At 39.6% G+C, this 21,750-nt stretch overlaps 1 protein-coding gene across 4 annotated transcripts in view; it reads right to left on the bottom strand.

The window, feature by feature from the left end:
- Nucleotides 1-6,248: 6,248 nt before the first annotated feature.
- LOC122563731 (uncharacterized) overlaps nucleotides 6,249-21,750 on the bottom strand; it is a 71,704-nt gene continuing 56,202 nt past the window's right edge. For 3 of the 4 annotated variants that reach the window (XM_043717878.2, XM_043717877.2, XM_043717879.2), the window contains exons 8-9: nucleotides 13,623-13,862; nucleotides 6,251-7,643 (exon numbers count right to left, since the gene is read on the bottom strand). In XM_043717878.2, coding sequence (XP_043573813.2) covers nucleotides 7,586-7,643; nucleotides 13,623-13,862 — 298 coding nt within the window. In that variant the 3' untranslated portion in view covers nucleotides 6,251-7,585. Of the gene's footprint in view, nucleotides 7,644-13,622; nucleotides 13,863-21,750 lie in introns of all 4 variants that reach the window. The other variant, XM_087976901.1, reaches the window with a different exon arrangement.

Here is a 21,750-nt window from a genome sequence, read left to right as displayed (position 1 = left end):
AGTATATGTTGTCTTGGACTTAATTTCGGTCCTAGCTGACTTCTAACTTCTTTTTCACCCACCACAATTACGAACCATCTGATCTTTTATCACTTACAATGTCTCCAAGATGTCTCCTGCATTGTAATCCTCAACACTTTTTAGTGCTGAATAAAAGACCAAAAACCATCCAAGTACTGAATAGGTTTGTATATTTTTGGGGGGAAGCTGCTCTGGCATCTCCCTGATACTTCAAAAAGCAATCAAAAATTCCATCATCCTGCAATGTTAAAACTCTAAAATATAAGTTTCACCAACAAAACAGGGTTAAAAACAAATTTGACTGAATTTTCTCATTATCAATTGAAGAGTCTCATCAAACAGGATTCATGGTGTTCTGTGTGCTACTGCTCAAAGCAAGTTATCTTATGCAAACTTTTGATCTTCGCCATGAGAACCCTTCAGCCAGGCTCTCATAAGCCTTTGTCAGGGAATCACATAGATGGAAGTGATTGCACTGCCAAAACATTGGGCTTTCATGCCTCTTAAACCATATTTGAAGCCCATCTCAGTTGCTGGAAGAGTCTTTGACTCTGAGTCTTGACTGTGGATATATCGAACTTTAATTCCAGCATGTATATTATCAAAGCAGACTCATGACTGCAGATGTAAATTAGTGGCTGTCTGTATAGAAATTCAGGAACGTTATGCTGGAACTCCCTAGTTATGCTTGTGCACAAGCCAAACATCTCTCTGTATCAATGTTGTGTCATGCCTTTCAGTCTCTGAAATTCCCTTGTCACTTTTGAGAGTTGGATGATTGGATGTAGAGTAACTATACAGTGTACCTAGACAGCCTCCTAGTGTACAGTGACAAAGTTCTCTACCAGGAGGAAGAGTCAGCTGCCCTTAATGGTCAATTTAACGAAGAGTGACTGAGAGGACCTCTGCAGGATATGTAGTGGATCAAGAATAAGAGCTGCCCAGGTCTGTAAAAGTAGAAACAGCAGTGCAGTTTCCTTCTCCCACAACAAAACGAGAGATTGTGAGGTTCTTGGGAATGTGTGGATTCTCCTGAAAGTTTGTCCCAAACTCCAGCACAGTGGCTGGAGTGCCTTCCATAGAGCCAGGCAAAGGTAATATAAAGTGAAAAATGTAAAAACATTTTTTAAAAGCTAAAGGCCATTTTAATAAGTTTACTGTGCTGGCAGCTCTGAACTTTAAACAGGCACTTAAAGTAGTTGGTGTGGGTGTGACATTGATGTAGGAACTCCTCTGCGTAAAGAACCTTCCATGCATATCTCCCTTAAACATTTCCCCCTCACCTTGAACTCATGATCCCTAGTAATTGAGTCCCCCACTCTGGGGAAAAAGCTTCTTGCTATCCATCCTGTCTATACCTGTCATGATTTTGTAGATCTCAATAAGGTCCCCTCTCAAACTCTGTCTTTCCAATGAAAATAATCCTAATATACTCAACCTGTCTTCATAGCTAACACCCTCCATACCAGACAAAATCCTGATGTACCTCTTCTACACCCTCTCCAAAGCATCCACATCCTTTTGGTAATGTGGCAACCAGAACTGTACGCAATATTCCAAAAGTAGTCGAACCAAAGTCTTATACAACTATAACATGACATGCTAACTCTAGTACTGAATACCCTGTCTGATGAATGAAAGCATGCTGTATGTCTCTTGACCACTCTATCGACCTGTGTTGACACCTTCAGAGTACAATGGACCTGAACACCCATATCTCTCTGTACATCAGTTTTCCCCAGGGCGTTTCCATTTTTAGATTTGATTAGATTCCCTACGGTATGGAAACAGGCCCTTCGGTCCAACCAGTCCACACCGACCCTCTGAAGAGTAACCCACCCAAACCCACTACCCTCTGACTAATGCACCTATTGCTATGGGCAATTTAGCATGGCCAATTCACCTGCACATCTTTATACTTACCGTATAGTTCGCTCTTGAATTGGATCTTTCAAAATGCATCACCACACATATCCGTGGATTGAACTCCATCTGCCATTTCTCTGCCCAATTCTCAAATCTATTATATTCTGCTGTATTCTCTGACAGTCCCCTTCACTATCTGCTACTCCACCAATCACTCACTCGGGATACCTCACCATTAGCTGCTCCTTCATCGCCAGTATCTGCTTTCTCATCCACTTCCATCATTCTCATTCCCTCCATTGTGTCATTACAGAACAAACTGATTCACCCCCTTGACTGATAGCTCCACTGTACCCTGACTGACCTACCTGTAATCCCCAAACTGGTTACACTTAATCCACAAGATCCCTGGGGACACAGGTTCTCTTGGAGTCTGGGTAGGACCAAGTAATGAATAGTTAGATTTATCCTATGCAATTTGTATTAGTTGTATAATTTATCAACTCTTTGAACATTAGAGTCAAGGTAGAATTTTGTTAGGTAGCATATCACGTCATGTAGAGAAGTGATGGTAAATGGAGTTTGAGATACAGATCAGCCATGATTTAGCCGAATAGCAAAAAGAGATTCAAGGGGCTGAAGGGCTTACTATCACTCTTAATGCTCCTAGAGTCCTAAAGACAATGTTTTTCCTATCTATTCTTGAAAGTAATTGTGAAAAGTACATTTTTTTTCCCTAAATTATGTACACACAGGTTGAACATTGATCCATCATCCCAAAAAGCAACAACAAATAACTAGGAACAGTAACAGAAGAGCCTACCACTGAGCAATATCAGGCTTAGCAACATTTCTTTTGGTGTGTGTGTTTCTAGGTTGTTGGTGGAGTTCTGTTTGAAGGATTAATAATGAGCTGTGTCAGGTAAACAATCAAATTTGTGCCTATCACTTTTCTCAATTGTGGGAGATGCTCCTATGCATTATTTCAACTCTGACAGGTACTTGACCTATTTAAATGTACCTCTTGTTTTTTTTTAATTTATTGGGATTTTCCGTTTTGGATTTGACTAGGATCTCAGAGCTGGGAAAAACACATTTCTGATCAAACTACATCTTTGATCTCCCCTTATCTCCACAATCTGTTACCTTGTTTTTTTTTGCCACCTTTCTGGAAACCACAGATGGAACCTTTGTTTATATATCTCTGCTGATATTTTTCTAAAACATGGTTTGTAACGCAAAGAGAACTCTCCACAGTTGCAGATGAAAATCAGGACTGTATAATGCTTTCTGGATATTCCTGACAATTAGCTTTGTTATTCTTCAAGCATCTTCATGATTCTATTAATCTTTCTGCATGAAAAGCTGGTGATCTATTTAAAGTTCAGTACAACATGTCAAATGGAAATGAATCAGTGAAACCATGTGAAGCTTTGTTTATTGCAGAGTTTTAATACAGTTCTTAATGAAATGCTTGTCTAAACATCTTGATTATATACTATCCACAGGCTACCCCATAAAAAGAAAGAAATATAAAACTACTCTATTTCTATTGTTTCCAAGTTTACAACATGGACTGAACGCCAAGACACCTTTAAAATGCGGAAGTCCTAGTGACTAATTAAAGAATGGAAGAATTTGCAATGCTTTCAGTCATTTCATGACGTCAGGACTTTCCAAGAAGCTTTATGACTAATGAAATATTCTTAAAATGTAGCAATTGTTGTAATGCTAGAGATGCCACAGCTAACTTTGTGCACAGCAAGATCCCACAAACAGCAAATATTAATGACCAGTTCACCTACTTCAGTGATTCTGTTAAGAACACCAGATAGAACGTCACCTGCTGTTGCTTAAAATGGTGCCAAGGGATGTTTTATATCCACTTGAGAGGGCAAATACTGGATTCAGTTTAACATTTCACTCGAAACACTGCACCCCTGACAGTACAGCACTCTTTCAGTATTCCTCTGGAATGCCAACCAAGATTATATGCTCAAATTTCAAAAAGCTACTTGTGCAAAATGGTTTATTGTCGATTTTGACAAGTGTGCCTTTTAAATAAGGAGAAAGTGAGGTCTGCAGATGCTGGAAATCAGAGTTGGAAATGTGTTGCTGGAAAAGCGCAGCAGGTCAGGCAGCATCCAGGGAACAGGAGAATCGACGTTTCGGGCATAAGCCCTTCTTCAGGAACCTTTCCAACACATTTCCAGCTGCCTTTTAAATAATGCTAACAAAATTGGGACCTTACATTGGGTAACATTTTAAGAAATATAAGGAATGGTAGTGGTCTGAACACTGAAGGCATAGATATTGAAGAGGTCTGGGATATTGTTGCTACCATTTGGACTGGTTCATGTCAGAGTACAGGTCCAAACTTTGTGTAATAGTATAAATCCCGTGATAGTAAATTGGCAACTTGTTTCACAAAAACAAATTATTGAGGATGATGTACATCTGAATTCAATACTGGAAATACTCAGCCAGTCCGGTGACATCTGTGATGGCTGGTCAACCAATTCTGCAGGTTTTCAGAGTCAGTTTCCTGAATTTCTTTTCTGCCTACTGCCCATAATTGGACAGTGAATTGGACATCGATCATTAGGCATTTCTAGAATTTATTATTCTTGAAGTGGCAGCAGGACATTCAGAAAATTATAATACAATCGGACAGAGCCTACGTGGTTTTGTGAAGGGGAAATTTGTTTGAAAAGGTTTTTTGAGGATGTTCCAAACTTTGGATGAATAAAGGAGAACAGGTAAATACAGTGTATTTGGGATTCTATAAGACATTTTACAAGGTGCCACATGAAAGATTATTGCACAAGATAAAACTTTTGGTGTTTGGTTGATATATTAGCTTGAATAGGGAATTGGATAACTAACAGGAAACAGAGAGGAGAGATCAATTGGTGATTATTAGGGGGTAAATTTTTGCACAGCCTCAGTACGGGCATCTCAACTGTTTACAATCTACACTGATGACTTGAGTGAACAGACAGACAGCATCATGGCCAAATTGAGGGGAAATGATGGTCTAGTGATCCAGAAATCAAGACTGATTCTCTGATGGCACATGTTCAAATCTCACCAGAGAAGATGGTGGTATTAAAGGTGGTATTACATCCAAATGAATATAAGTCTCTATCAAGTTAAAGGCTTGAATCCCACTGCTATCAAGTTTGAAGCCAATATTTTCTGCATGGTGCTCTCTGAGAGTGGCAATTTGAGATGCTTATTGTTATTGTCGATCAGTACGATAATCAAGGATTATTGCTAAAAGGCAGAAAAGTGTAGTTAAAGATTATTGGATCATTGAATGGTTGAGCAGGCTCAATGAGCTGAATAGTGTACTTCACAAATTATTACCAGTGCAGACAGGTAGAAAAACAAATTGTGAGAAGGCTAGAGTCTGCAAAGGGATATACTTGTGTAAAAAGGGGCAAAAAATTGGCAAATGGATATACAATGTGATAAAATGTGGGATTGTGCACTTTGGGAGGAAGAATAGGAAGGCAGAATATTATTGAAATAGATTGCAAAATGCTGCAGTACAAAATGATCTGGAAGTCCTTGTATATGAATCACAAAAAAAGTAGAGTCCAAATAATCAAGCAGGCAACTAGAAAGTTGCCCCTGTTAAAAGCTGGATGGAGCATCAATATAAGGAAGTTTGCTATAACTGTACAGAGCATCAGAGAGATCACACTTTATTTAAGGAGGGTTGTATTGCATTGGAAGCAGTTCAGAGAATTTTCATTAGGCTGACTCCTGAGATGAAGGAAGGAGCAGATTGGGTCTACACTCACTGGGGTTTCGAAGAATGAAAGGTCAACCTGTAGAAACATAAGATTCTAAGAAGGACTGCAGGGACAATGTTTCCTCTCATGATGGAATCTACATCTATGGGTCTCCCATGAAGGTGAGGAACAATTTCTTCTCTCAGAGTATGGTGATACTTTGAGATTCTCTCCCAGATTCTGTGGTGCAGGCCTGGCCACTGATTAGATTCAAGGATGAGTTAGAGAGATTTTTAGTTGACGAGAGAGGTAAGAGGGGAACAAAAACATGCAATTCAGATCACAAACAGATCAGTGATGATCTTATTGAATGGTGGATGAGCAAGCTGGATGGGACCCCCTGCTGCTCTTCCTTTAGATTTCCCATCAGCTTAAGCATGGCTGGATGCTGATGTCAAGATACAAGTGATGGCACAATATGGAAACAACCCTGACGCTGACAGGAAAATTCAACCCAACAATTCAGATCTGAGATCTTTCCTCAGGTCTAATTCTGCTTGGCTCTGCATAGATGATGCCTCCCTGTCAAATATTCCCAGCATTTTCTGTTTTCAACCCATTTACACGTCTCACAATTTTTATTTCTATTGATAGCAAGGTAAATGTTAAACAATTCCTGCAACATAAAATGAGCTGTTGATGTTGGTGCCATTTGTTTTACATTCACACAAAATCAAAAACTTACTTCCCGGTGTTTCATCAAATGATGACAGCAGGAATTAAATTTATTTTGCCATAAAATATTATGTGTCATTCAAAAATACATGTATTCCTTTAAGTATGGCTTACATGCCTCAGTTCAAAAATAACCTGTTTTCATGCAATCTTTGAAAATGCTAAATACAAATGCACACAAATATATGCGTATGTGTAATGCTTACATTGAACACACTCCTTTAACATTAATTCATTACAAATTAAAAACACCTGTTATAACCCATGACACACTGTGAGCCACTACCTCTTGGTAGAAAGAATAAAAGCGCAAAACAATCTCGCAAAAAAGATTTCTAAATAAGATACAGGGGGCAGAGGTATCTGGGAACTCAGTTAACCAAATAGCGAGATTTAATGATTAAGGATAATAAGACGATAATCAAACAAAACCTAGCACTTGATGCTTGTTTCTCAAGAAATAAAACTGAAAGGCAGAGCAGTTGTATTAAATTTGTAAAGCACCTTGGTTAGACTGCAATTGGAGGGAGCAGTTGTGGTTTCTGTATTATAAAAAAGGATAGAGAGTCATAGGAGGAAAGATGTACTTGATAACAAAACTGAGAAGTTATACCCATCAAAACAGTTTGAACAAGAAGAAAATATTAAGAAGATTTAATAGAATTCTTCAAGATTATTAAAGAGTTTGGCAGGGTAAAGGAAAAGATGATGTTTCTATTTGCAGGAGGTAGTGACCAGATCCAGTCGTCAGGGCTCAGTACATTGGGAATTTTGGATTTGGATGCCATCCAACCAGTCTCTAGCAGAAGCCATTGTGTGATGGGTTACATTTAATGTCTAAAAGGGAGAAGCATGTGACAAAATCCACTCCACATATTGTGTGTGAAGTTTTCCTGAAAGACAGTTTTATTAAAATATCAGAAATTTACAATGGAAATAAAATCTAGGAGCTGTACATTTATGAACAGAGGAGAAAGTGTATCATTTGTCATAGTAATTCAGAATTTGAAACAAATATCTTCACTGTTGGTCATAAACAAATAATGGAGCCAAAATATTGAATTAGTTGTGTTTTGGAATCTTCTTCAGTAGAACATCTGGTTTGCTGGATTCAGTACTTGAGCTGAACAGAGACTAAATTTCGATTAATACTTCAGATGTTAATACAAGTTCAGGTTGGATTTCTCAAAATCCAGGAAGCCTTCCCCTTTAAGGAATCTTTGCTATTCGAGAACCATCAATACTTTGCTAAAACTGATGAAAATTCCTTGACTGGGCTTGCTGTATGATCAAAAACAAAGGCAGTAATAGGTCAGAACATTAAGTTTCAATTTTAAAAAAGCTTTACATGTAACAAGATTTGCAGATAGTAGAACAGGTCACACTAGTTTCTGGATTAGTGGTGCTGGAAGAGCACAGCAGTTCAGGCAGCATCCAAGGACCACTCCAGCACCACTAATCCAGAATCTGGTTTCCAGCATCTGCAGTCATTGTTTTTACCAGGTCACACTAGTACTGACTTGATTAGAGACAAATTGGGACTGGTTAGTTATTTCATTAATTTACATAATTCACTTGAGGACAATATATCTATGTTACCTATGAAAGGCAAAGGAAGGCACGGCAAACCAAAGAATCAACTGAGATAATAGTTCAACTTTTGGGGTTGTGTACGTGAAAAATAAAAGCAATTTTAGAGAGCTCAGGTGAAAGAGCACGAAATTAGGACTAATTAGAAGGCAGTTTCCGGTGCCTATATTAGAAGGAGGACCTAAATATCGCCTTCCTCTGTGCAACTGTACGAACGGGAACTATTTCTGTCAAAGATGTACACATAATCGGTGCATGTGAGGGGAGTTAACTCATGATCTGGAAGGAGCAAAGCAATGGGGAATTCAGTTGCCTCAGGTTTATACTTTTCAGCTGCACATTAATCAGAAAGATCTGCATCAGCAAACAGCACTTTTAAACACAGAAAGCATTGAAAATGTTCAGCAGCCTGGCAGAATCTGTGGAGACAGAAAGAGTTAATGTTTCTAGTCGAATATGACTGCTTCTGAGTGATCAATTTCTCCAGATCTTACTGTTTTATTTCAAATTTCGAGCATCCAAACTATTTTGCTTTATTTTACGTGTCAATAACATACCGATCAAACCTATTTGTAAAGTGTAAAGACAAATTAGTACGTTTCATTAAAACTATTGCAAGCAACAGGAATTATGACAGAATGCTTCTGTCAGACAATCTATCTTTACTTTTTACATCTGCTGATGGGACAGCTGTCTATTTCCACGATTTTCTACTTTCATATCAGTTTGCTAATGCATGCAGTTTCGTTTATCTCAGGTCAGATCAAACGGATTTTGTTTCAATGCGTATGAGATTAGCAGAGGGCACAAACTGATAATAAATCCACAGCTTTTCAAGCTGATAAATTAGCCTGCAGAGATACACCTTTCACAAGTTGAACATTTCTGCTTCCTCATGCACCAAACAAAATTCTAAAGACCAACATGTCTCATTTAAAGACTATGAATTATTTGCACTCTTGCATTGAGGGAATCAGAAGAAAAAGATCTGGGAAACTCTGCAAGAAGCCACAACTGCATCTCTAACATTTTTCTTCTTCTATGGTTATCTGTATAATCTATGATCATAACTTATTGAAGTTTTAAGATCATAGTGATAAATAAGCTAAGTGTTAGAGAACTGCAGCAGAGAGAGGGAGAGAGGAGATAGGAAAAAACATCATAAAGGAAAGTTAGGGAGATTGATTAGAACATAGGAAAGAAATGACTGGACATGGTCTTAATGAGAGACAAAATAAACACAGGAGTTAAAAAGTAACATATACTGAGTAAAGGACATAAAAATAAACAAATTTTCAAATCATTCTAAATTCAGTGTTTATGTAAAGAAACCGTGCATGATGTTTAAAATTGATCATTCAGTTTAACAATCTAGACAGGGAAACAAGTTGGGCTGTTGGACCTGCTAATTCTCAGCTTTGATGATGCTTCCATAGCAATGTTGGACAGTGAAGTTTAACTTTGTGAGGATACAACTGCAATGGAGACAGTACAGTGAAGCTTCACTCAATTAGCTCCTAGGATGAGGGGTTGAATATTAAGGCTGAGCTACAGGAAACAATTAAGAAGGTAAATGAAACATTGGCCTTTACGACAAGAGATTTTGGGTAATGATATCTTACAGCGGTTATACACAGAACACACCTGGAATACTGAGTGCATTTTCAGTTTCCTTAGTCAGGGAAAGATATACTTGTCATTGAGGAAGGTTCTCCAAAGGGAGGATTGTCTTTTGCAGAAAGATTAAATAGTTTGGGCCTATACCCACTGGGGTTTAGAAGAATGATAGGTGATCACATTTAAACATGCAGAATTTTTTCAAGGATTGACAGTGTGGCAAGAAGGATGTTTCCCCTCACTAAGAACCAAGTGACACAGCTTCATAATAAAGAGCAGACCATTAAGCACTGAGGTGAAATTTCTTCCCTTGGACAGTGACAAATTTTCTGAATCTTCTGTGGAGGCTCATCATTGAGTGTTCAGGACTGAGATTAATAGATTTCCATATATTGCAAACAACAAAGGATATACTGATGATGCACTTGAGGTGCCATAACCTACAGGGTTACAGATCAAGAACTGGAAAGTGGGGTTAGACAGGATAGCTCATTATTGGCAAAATGTGCTGTAAATGTTTTATGTTTCTATGCTTGTAAATGGACACACAGCCAATCCAGGATGATGTATAACTAAACATGCATGAATTTGTTTCTTCCTGACAGTGAATGCAAAGGACAGTTAAAAATGTCTCATTTTACAGCCTTTGACAAAAACGCAGAATAAAGGGTGCTTCTTGATCTGCACAACTCATGAAACAAAACTAATAAAATTAATACATTGATAAAAGGGGATAAAGGGATGTGGGAATCATGCAGGATTTAATTTCTGTTTATGTGGGTGACATGCACCAACACAGACTGCTTTGGCCAAAGGATCTATTTTTGTGTTGTGATTTCTAAATAATATGTTTTCTCCATGGAAACGGTTCAGTTGAAATTACAGTGGTGTGAATGAGATGGATCCTCTAAGAAGATTCCTCACAAACCAGTTATCTCTTAAATTAGCTTTCTATCTTGCTTGTGCAGACAACCCTCTGCTTCCCAACTCCTAATATTATCTGCATGGGCATTGCATTTTGAGTAAAGTTGATACTCATACTCTCCATGCAAACTGATGTTCTCTCTGTTGCCGCAAACAAGTCATCAGCTGCTGCCTTTGAAAGGGCTTCTATGTCTTGGTCACTCAGGCCTCCAACACTTTGAGTAAACTCATCCAATGTGTTTTGGAACTGTTGCGTCTAGCTCTAACTTGGAATCAGAGATTTTTGCAGAGGGTTCCAGGGACCAGTAGAATTTACCTTTTTCTGGACAATCCATGGAAAGTCACTATGTCATGATTTCTGCACAGTTCTGATATGCATCTTGTGTCATCCAGTCTCTGATCATCTGGAGATTGGAGGGTCTGAGCTATTGTTTTAGCCAAGTCATGGCTCCCTATTCACTGACTAAACATGAATTTGACTACCAAACAGTCTCGCAAGAGGAAAAAAGATGCTACCATCAGAGACTCTGCTCGTTTTGATGCAGTTGTCCACAAGGATATCATTTCCTGCCCACTGTCACATTCTCCAATTTAAAAACACACCATCTCCTCTTCCCTTCCCTACCTGCACTCTGTATTTTATACAGGCTCACTTGTCCTCAACTGTTTTCTTGGGAAGATCTAACATCAATGATCTGACTTGAGAGAAGAAACACAAACGTTGACAGTAAGTTGGCCAAATGCACTCCTGAACTTCAAAGTGTAGTAAAGGGTGAAATCGTCAAGGAGAATTAATAGCCTGATTCGTTGGCAAGGAGAGCTTGGCAAATCCTACATGTACAGTACATGATCAAGGTGGAAGATAAATCTCACACAGGCAACCAAAGCCCTGAATACTTTCTGCCAGTTTTTCCCCAGATCATAACTGGCAACCAAGTTTCTCCCTCTCCTAAGCCAATATTCAATTTTGTCATCTTAACCATCAGCAAAAAAACTGCCTCTGAGTTTCAGTCTGCCCAGCCTCTAATTTCAACACAGTCACCCATCTGATTGCCTGCTCAAAAATGGAAATTAGTTATGATGTTAATTATTTCTTGTAATTCAGTGATTCAGCTGCTTCAGACATTAAGTAGCCAATAATGTGCAGGAAGCAAGCTTTCCTCTGTTCTCTCAGTATGGAAGTCTCATGCATATCAATCAAATTGCAGATCCTTAAAAGGTAAGGCAGTGAAAGTGCTGAGTTCAAACTCAGCGAAAAGTATGGCAACAATTCTCTAGGGTTTCTCAATTTTATTGGTATTTGTTAAGACCTGCTGGGGAGATGCTGATTTGGTGTGGAGTGAACACAGATCCAAGAATGACTATGAATGTTGGAATTCTCTATCTAGAATGACACTTTGGCAATATGTCAAATGGTTGGCAATGCCCAGATCCTACCTCAGTACTTCAGGAGAAGGAGAAAAAAAGAGAGAACTAGAGGAAAATTTCAAAGCAAAGGCAGTATATGAAGTAAAACATCAGGGTCATGAACTTCTCTTGATATCCCACTTCAATGTCAGCATAAAGTCAGCAGAAACCTAGGAGAAACAGCAAAAGCCATTAGAGGGAGGCAATTCTGCCTTGGTGACCTCTGGCCCAAGGGTTTGTTATCATGGATATCCATCCATACATCAATCTGAGGACTTCAAGCTTTCAATCAATTAAGAGTTATAGTAGAACGAGTGAAAACAAAAGATTGCAAGGGTGGCAAAAGATCAAAATGATTTCTTATAACAAAAATCATTTGTTAATAAAAGAATCCTTCACTTTCAGAAATAATTGTGATAACAAGAATCTGTCTTCAGAATCGGTGTTGGATTTGATAGAAGCATGGGATCACGCATTCAATGATCCTCTACTCACTCAAAGAATGCAGAAACTTCAGGATTGTTATTATCAAACATATTGTTTTAGTGTTCATTGACTTTGATTACTGCAGCGATACCAAAAAAAGACAATGGGGTTCAAACCCCCAAAGGACTTTAAACATTGAGATCTGAAGGATGTGTTCATTTAAGTTATTCCCATTGTTCATATTATTATTTCAGGTACAACAACAGTAATACAACAGAACATTTTTGAAACTCTATCTAATGAGGTTTTCTGGTCCCAGGGACACCATTCAGTACCTTGTGTTTGAGTCTACCACTGGATGATATACATGGTTTAAACCAGAGTAGGTCTTTGCATGCTGAATACTAGAACACGGAACTGTGTGCCTGCAGTCATCCATTAACTGGTCATTAATCATTTTCTGTACATAAGGATATGGATTGATAGTTCTCAAATGTCATCTTCCTGTGCCTGTTGTAATTAACTGGGCTGTCCTGACATGCATGCAATTAATTACTTGCTTGATAAAAATTCAAACAGCAATCTGATGCTTCTGGCAGTAGTACAAAGATTAAAAAACAGTTCAGGAACAAGCCTTTCGGCCTACCAAGCCTGCGTCAACACATGATGCCTTTTGCCTTTATCTGGTCTGTATTCTTCTATTCCCAGCCTATTCATATATCTGTCAAGATGCCTCTTTAATATCATTATTGTATCTGCCTCCACCACGTCATCTAGCAATGCATTCCGGGTACTTCCCACCCTCTGTGCAAAAAAACATGCTACCCACATCTCCTTTAAACTTACCCCTTTTTCCTCAAACCTACACATTCATTATTGACATTTCTACTCTGGGAAAAAGATTCCGACTATATGTTCTGTCCATGTCTCTCATAATTTTGTAAACTTAGTTTGTAAACTTCTAGTAACACTATGTTCGTTGGAATCTTTCAGTGATCAAGACTTATCGTTTGCCATTTCTGAAAAACATTTGTGATTCTCCCTGTAGGGTTGAGCAAAAACTTTCCAATGCTTCTGGAGTCTACCAAGCCAAGCCCCTTAGGTATAAAGAAGAAGACATGTCAATACACTTTATCCACTAAATCATACAACCTGATGGCTGAGAGTACTTAGGAGAGTCCACATCTCCAAAAGTTAGAAAATGTTTGCAGAGATATTTATTAAAACATACCAGCGGGAAGAAAATAGTAACCCCAAATTAGAAATGTTTCCATATTTACGTAGCTTATAACTTACCAGGAAAAATAACAGTGCCCTGCGAACACTCCATTACGCAGACCATTTTCGGGAAAATCCAGTTCCACTCCAAAGCAGATTTCCGGCACCATAGGCAAACCACCAATATACTTCACCAGACCTGCTCCAATTTTGCCACTTGGCAATATAACTTTAACTCTGTGTCCAACCTGTATATCTAAGACAGAGCGAGGTGCATATGCTTTCAGGGGTCGATCACTTCCAGGGTCAGCCTTAAATCTGTGAGAGAAACAGAAAATATTGAATGATGTTTTAGCATTGCCTGGCAATTGTTTGTTTTCGGATGCAATATTTAGAGAGTTAGGACGCAGCATGGAATAATTACCAACTGGAGACATTAGAGGTAATTTTGATCTTGGCTGGTATCCTACTTGCACATAAAGGCACATACACAGCCCCCAAGTGCATACCCTCAAAATGTCCATGCCTCTTGCACCCATTGACACACATTTTGTTATCATAAAGGTGAGCATGGAGCTGGGAAACCTTCCAATCAGAGAATGGGTTAATGGAATATGCCTGAAGAAGAGAGGGAAAATAACATTCTACAAATTGAGAGGAAAATATGAGCAATAACGGAATTCAGTCATTGACACACTCACTCAAAAACTTCAGTACAGTCACACAATATGATAAAGACCAAATGCTATAGATCTGGGTGTTCTTGAACACCAGTCAATGAACTAGACAGGAAGGTGCAACAAGTAATTAGGCAATTGATATATTGGCCTTAAAAACCAGAAGAACTGCAGATGCTGTAAATAAGAAACAAAAACAGAAATTGCTAGAAAAGCTCAGCATGTCTGGTAGAATCTGTGGAGAGAAATCAGAGTCAATGCTTGGGTCGAATGACCCTTCCTCAGAACATTCAGATGTATTGGCCTTTTAGAAAAGGATTTGAGTTCAGAGTAGGGATGTCTTATGGAAGTTATGCAGGACATTGGTGAGACCACACCCAGAGCATTGTGTACATTTTTGGTCTCCTTGCCTAGCAAAGGATTCATTTGCCATTGAGGGAGTGCAGTGGTGGTTCACTCGGCTGATACCAGGGATACCAGGACGGTCCTGTAAGGAGAGGTTGGCTCAACCGGGCAGTATTCACCAGAGTTTAGAAGGATTTGAGGGGATCTCATTGAAACATATAAAATTCTAACTGGTCTGGACAGACTAGGTATAGGGAGGAATTTTCCCCTGGTGGGAGATTCTAGGACTAGGGATCACAGTCTTGGGATATGTGTGTAGACCATTTAGGACTGAGATAAGGAAACCTTTTTGTTATGCAAAATGTATTGAACCTGTGGAATTCACTCCCCCATCCACTGAATATATTTAAGAAAGGGATAGGTAAATATTGAGATTTTAAAAGATTCAAGGAATATGGGGGGAAGGTAGGAGCATGGCATTGATGTAGAGGATTAGCCATCATCATACTTGAAGAAGTAAATACGCTGCTCCTACTCTGGTTTCTATGTTTTGAAAGTGGTTTTGGCAGAACATAGTGTATATTGGTATGTACAAGTGATCCATGTTGTAGTTTTTGCCTTTTTCTTACTAAAAGCACTGAATGTGCATTGCCATTGTGAGACATCTTATCTTAGAATATTGCTAGAGATTGGACATACAGCCAGGTTGGAGACTCTCTTCTGTCGGATTCCTGCAGGGGTTTTCTGTAACCCAGCCTTGTTAGCTGAACCTACACAGGCAAAATAAGTAGAATTGCTGTTGTTGATTTGGGCATAAGCACACTCACAGGAGAGGATGTAAAACACAAAATCACACTCTGTTAATAGCAAGCCCCTGCAAAAAAAACAGATGTTGCAAGGATCACTGAAGAGGAGTGGGGAATTTCACTGGCCACCAGTTGTTAGCTTTTCAATCAGAACTGACTTAGTACATTCCATTACTATTATCATATCTGGTGTTTTGTTCCAGCTGACTTAGCAACTGAACTGAACTCAATTTGACATAAACAGAACAATTAAACTCTGCGAGGCTTTGAGAGCACCTGTTCATTTTGGCTCAGACTCAGGGCCAGATTTTGCAATAGAAACAATGGCAAAGGTAACAGCACTATTATTTAAATGGAAATTGGACATCAATGTTCAGCAATCACAGTTCAACAAGAAGTTAGGAAGTTGCCTGTGTGGCCACTAGACATTTCCACTCAATGATTTGGAGAGAGGGAACAAAGTTATGGAAGCTAAATTTACAGATGGCAGAAAGAGAGATGAAAGAAAAAGTGAATTGTGAAGAGGGATGGAGATAAGTTAATTGAGTGCACAAATATCTGGTAAATAGATTACAATGTGGGAAAGTGTGAAATTGTCCATTTTGGCAGAAAGAATAAAAAAGCATATTATCTTAATGGTGACAGGTTGCTATGTTCTGAAATGCATGTCTCACAGAACGCTAGCATGCATGTAATCAGCAAAGCTAATAAAATGTTATGTTTTATTATGAGGGGCATAAGATGCAAGAGAAAGGAGGCTATGCTTCAGTTACACAGGGTAGTAGTGAAATTGCATCTTGAATAATGTTTATACTACTTGACATTGCACTTAGAGAAGGATGTTAATATGTTGCAAATTATTTAGAGAAGGTTTACTGGACTAATACCTGCAATGAGTGGATTGGCTAAAGAGGAAAGGCTAACCAGGCCAGATCTGTACCCTGAGCAGTTTAGAAGAGTCAGAGGTGATTTCATTGGAACATTGAAGATCCTGAGAGGATTTAACTCAAGAGTTGTTTTCTCATGTGGAAGAATCTAAAAATAGGGGTCATACTTTAAAATAAAGGGCCACTTAAAATAAGGGGACAGAGATAAGAAACATTTTTTTATTTCTCTAAGAGAGTTGTGAGTCCTTGGAATTCCCATCCTCAAAAGGCAGAGGATGAAGAATCTTTAAATATTTTTAAGGAGTGAGGTAGACAGATTCTTGGTTACCAAGAGGATGAAAGATTATCAGAGATATGCAGGAATGTAGAGTTGAGGTTAAAATCAGATCAGTCATGATTTTATTGAATGGCAGAGCAAGACTAAAGAGCCATGTGGCCTACTGTTGTTCAAATGTGCCTTCAAAGAGTCAGCACACCACCTGATTCCCTACTCAAATAGAATCCATACAGTGTGTAAGCAGGGCATTCAGTCTATTGAGTTCACACCAACCCTCTGAAGAGCATCCCAACCAGACCTACCTCATCTCTGCATTTCCCATGGCTAATCCACCTAACCTGCACATGCCTGAACATGATGGGCAATTTAACATGGCCAATCAAGCCAACCTGCACATCTTTGGTCTGTGGGAAGAAGCCAGAGCACCCGGAGAAACTCTCACAGACACCAGGAGATTGTGCAAATTCCCATGGCCAGTTATCCAAGGGTGGAATCAGCCCAGGTCCATGGTGCTGTAAGGACAAAATGCTAATCACTGAGCCACCGTGCCACCCACCCATAATCTCCCAAATGCTGTGAATCATGTATCTTTACATCATACATACCAAATGAACTCACCAATACAAGTTATTACTGCCTATTTCCAATTGAAGTACTATTTTAATAGTGTGACAAATGTGAAATATTGCCAGAACAACCCCATAACACTGAAGATTAACATTTATACTCTTGTTACTTCAACATTTAAACATAAAACAATTACATTTTTTGTCTCTTTTATTTCTACTAATCCCATTCTTTCCCTCATTCTATTTGTATTTTCTGTATTATTTGACCTTGAATTCACTGTTCTCAAGTGAACATCCTGGTTCAAGCTTTGGGCTAATCTGGTTAGTAATCTTTCAATCTAATTTATTACGGAAAATACTGTTGTTTGCCCTGTTCATATAGGTCTCAAATATACTGCACTGTTGTGGTTCTGTGTCTAACGTCTAAGGTGTGTGAACACCTGGCTCAATCCAGCTCAGAGTTCAGTCATGAAGCTGCAACATAGTAACTGCCTCATAAGATTCACTACCACAATTTGCAGGTTACTTTATTACTATTTTCAGGCAGCAATTCTAATAACTTTACTCTTGGGAGATGATGGTGTAATGGTAATGGCACCATACTGGCATCCCTGGGAACATGGGTTCAAATCCCACCGTGCAATTTAAATGCGGTTCATAAATCTGGAATTGAATATTAGTACCAGAAGTAAAGATTATGCTACATTAACAACTTTTGTAATACTTAATGCTCTTTAGTGATAGACATCTACCCATCTTGAGCCAGACTGGCCTATATGCAACACCAGATCTACAGCAATGTGGTTGACTCTTAACTCTCTGCTGTAATGGCCGAGCAGAGCAAGCTACTCAGTTCCAGGGGATTAGATTAGATTAGATTACTTACAGTGTGGAAACAGGCCCTTCGGCTCAACAAGTCCACACCACCCCGCTGAAGCGCAACCCACCCATACCCCTACATTTACCCCTTACCTAACACTACGGGCAATTTAGCATGGCCAATTCACCTGACCTGCACATCTTTGGACTGTGGGAGGAAACCGGAGCACCCGGAGGAAACCCACGCAGACACAGGGAGAACGTGCAAACTCCACACAGTCAGTCGCCTGAGGCGGGAACTGAACCCGGGTCTCAGGCGCTGTGAGGCAGCAGTGCTAACCACTGTGCCACCGTGCCGCCCACAAAAGTCCACACCGATCCACCCCCTGACATTTGCTCCTTCACCTAACACTACAGGCAATTTAGCATAGCCAACTTACCTAACCTGCACATTTTTGAAGTGTGAGAGCAAACCCACGCAGACACAGGAAGAATGCGTTAACTCCACACAGACAGTCACCTGAGGCAGGAATTGAACCCGGGTCTGTGGCGCCATGAGGCAGCAGTGCTAACCATTGTGCCACTTTGCTGACCACTACCTGGGCAACAAATTCGGGCCTTGCCAACCACATCCATGACCCATGAGAAAATAAACAGAAAAGAATTCTCACAATAAAATAGGAAACTAAGACTTGCATGTATATTCCGCATATTTATTTATTTTTCTAATTTATTATTAAGGTTTTATATTTTTGAAGGTCTGTAACGCCTTTTTATCCTGAAGAATTTGTACTCAAGAATCTTTACCTCGGTAACTTTGTACCTAAGATGGTGTCATAAGTGGCGAATTGTAAACTTTTCAGTGTACTCATGTGACAATAAAGCTAATTCTAATTCTCATGTTTTGAGCACTGGATGTTTCAATTACTTGACAGCCATACAGTATCTTTTATAAGTGTGGTCATGATTGTAATGCAGAAAATGAAACAGTCAATTTGCACTCAGCAAAACTCTTTCCCACAACGATGAATGGAATAATGACCAGATTATTGATTTTGTGATGTCGACTGACGGTTAAATATGGGCCAGGATGTTGGGGATAACTCTTTTGATCACCTTTCACATAGTAGGTTATGTAGATACTCTGTTACACCTACCTATCAGGCAGTTAGGGTTAGGGGCCTCAACATAAAATTTGATCCAAAAGATAGGACCTCTATCAATGCAACTAGAATTAACCCACAGTTCTGTACTGGAGAGTCAGCCTCAATGTTGGAGCCCAGAAACTCAGAGGGAGGAATGCTACAAACTGAAACAGAGATGTGGTGGAAAAGTCATTGTAATTGTGTAATTGTGTAATAACTGTGTAATTGCACTGCCATCACGAAAACAATGCCAATTATTTTGATTTGAATTGGAATCCCTATTTCCAATCCAGAAAGACTGAAAGTTGCCCATTCACCTTTACAGGGGTTTCCTGGCTTATGTTCCAAGGCAGATGGCTGAACACTGGAGGTAATCCAGCAAACCACATAGACAATGGCAGAGTGGATTGATGCTGAGGTTACTTCCCCTTTTGCAGCAAAAGCTGCTGTATTCTGTGGCTTAAAAATCATCAAGCTACTTGACAGCAGGTAAGATGGGTTATGTGTGCCAAGTAAGAGAGGTCTAGGGGTGTCAGGGTTTGGGGGCTAAGATGGTAAGTGAATGGGGATGTAAGATGGCAGGTTGATAAGGTGTTACTGATGCCAGGAAGATGAGAGGAGTAGGGTGCCAGATGGGGAGGGAGGGGTGAGGATAGAGTACAGATTTGTGAAGGGCAGGATGCCAGGTGGTGAAAGGTACAGGTGTCTGGTGGATGAGGGGAGGCAGGTGCCAGGTGGGTTAAGGGATTAGGATACCAGGTTTGTGGGGGGTAATGTGCCTACTGAATGAGTGGTATGGGTGCCAGATGAGTGGAGAATAGGAAGACAGGTTGGGCAAAGAGGTAGGATAACCAGTGATTTGGGGTAGGGTGCTTGGTGGGGGAGGACTGAGGGGAGATAGTGGTGGTGGTGAGGTGGGGGGAGAAGGGTATAAAAGGAGAGGGGGTGTCAAGTGAGTTACCCAGGTGACTGTTGGGTAGGAGTGGGACTTGTCTGGGTGGGTCAGTTGCAGGGGTCATTGTTTAGGGATTGGGTGGAGCAGGGAGTTTGTAATCAGGTCAGGAGGGATAGTGTTAGTCAGATTGGAGCCCAAAAGGATATCCGTGGGATGAGATGGGATGGGGGTTAGGGTCGGGATAGGTTAGGTGACTAGGGTGTCAATTGGGAGGCAGAGTTGTCAGGTTGGATGTGGGTTGTATTGGGTGCTGGGAGTAGCTGTCATCAGCAGCCAATGCGAAGTTGGAAGGGTGTTGTTAGGCGAGGACTTTCCTGAAAATTACCCAAGGAATGGAGCAGGTTTTAATTTCTCTAACATTTCCTGACAAACTCTTAAGGTAAGTAAGTCAGAAACTCTAGTGTTTCTGATACTGACTCAGGACTGGGCACTTTTTCAGAATGTTCTAGATGCTGCGTTCTAGATGCCCATTGGAAGTTTCAACTTTTTGGGCAATTGCTGGGGTATAGAAATCCTACACAGTTCCAACATGCAATAGAAGTCAACAGTTAAGCAATGACAATCTTTCAATTAGAAGATATGGACTGAGATTTTAAAATATCAACAGATCGTAAGTTGGTTAGGTGCCTAAAGCAGCTTCAATGGGCAAGAAGTTACAATTTATGTGAATTATCAACTGGCGAAGCATAAAATATCTTGAGGTTCTTCAAAAAGCAGTCATGAAGCAAACATTGATCTCAATTGCAATGATATAAGGAGGGGAAACCAAATCTTCATCGCTAGGTTTTAAAGAGGGTCTTAAAGGAGGGAGAGGAATTTAGTTGTTGTGTGAAAGGCTTACTATTCAATTGAATGCAACGGGCACCACCCACTATGATGATCTTATGACAGTGTAAGGTAGGATAATGTGAAAAACAGAAATAAGGTGAGATCCTCCCAACAGTCTTTGTAGTAATGTAGAATCTATTTTTCGAAAACAACAAATAGTTTTAGGGAAACAGTAAACTACATTATCTTTACATTACAAGACTCTTCTCATTAGACCAGAATGTGGTTAACTCACACACCCTAGATCACAAAGGAATCAAAAGTGTTGGAAGGTACAACAAACACACAACAATGGAGATGGGAAAGCTTTAGTGGGAGACTGATAAAGGTGAGAGTCAGAGGAATATAATGATCTATGAGGGGTGTCTGTTCATGGTTTAAAACATTTTGGAGAGGCTAGGCTATGAGGGAATTTAAATATGAGAGTGACGATTGTGATATGTTGTTCCTGGGTCACTGGTAGCCAATGTAGAACTGGAGGGGAGAACTGGTGAAGTGGAACTTGGTATCGGATGGAGGCTTTGAATAGCATAGTATGATTTAATGGTAAAAGTAGATCTCCAGATGAAAGTGTGATATTAACAGAACAAATTATTGGATGAAATTGCCATTACAGTTTGTAATCCTTACCTGTCAGGGATTGTGAATCATGTGATATATGTAATGTTATTGTACTCATGCCCAGCCCATGCAGACACACATTGATTTTTGCATTTTTAAAAATTTATTAGCTTTGCTATTGTAATTTCAAATGCAAATCTGAACCGCTTACTCACATTGAACCAAATCAGGAAAATATGTCATCCTTTCGATTCATTCATTGCCAAGACTGTTTACATCTATTGCTGTTAAATCTTCCATCACTTCTGACCTCATCTGCATTGGCGGATCTCTCTCC

The sequence above is a fragment of the Chiloscyllium plagiosum genome, unplaced genomic scaffold (genome assembly GCF_037043375.1).
Source record: "Chiloscyllium plagiosum isolate Xiang-an unplaced genomic scaffold, Cpla_swu_hap1 HiC_scaffold_30, whole genome shotgun sequence".
Taxonomy (NCBI): domain Eukaryota; kingdom Metazoa; phylum Chordata; class Chondrichthyes; order Orectolobiformes; family Hemiscylliidae; genus Chiloscyllium; species Chiloscyllium plagiosum.
Note: the sequence above shows the minus strand (reverse complement) of the source record. Positions and strands in the feature narration are given on the sequence as shown.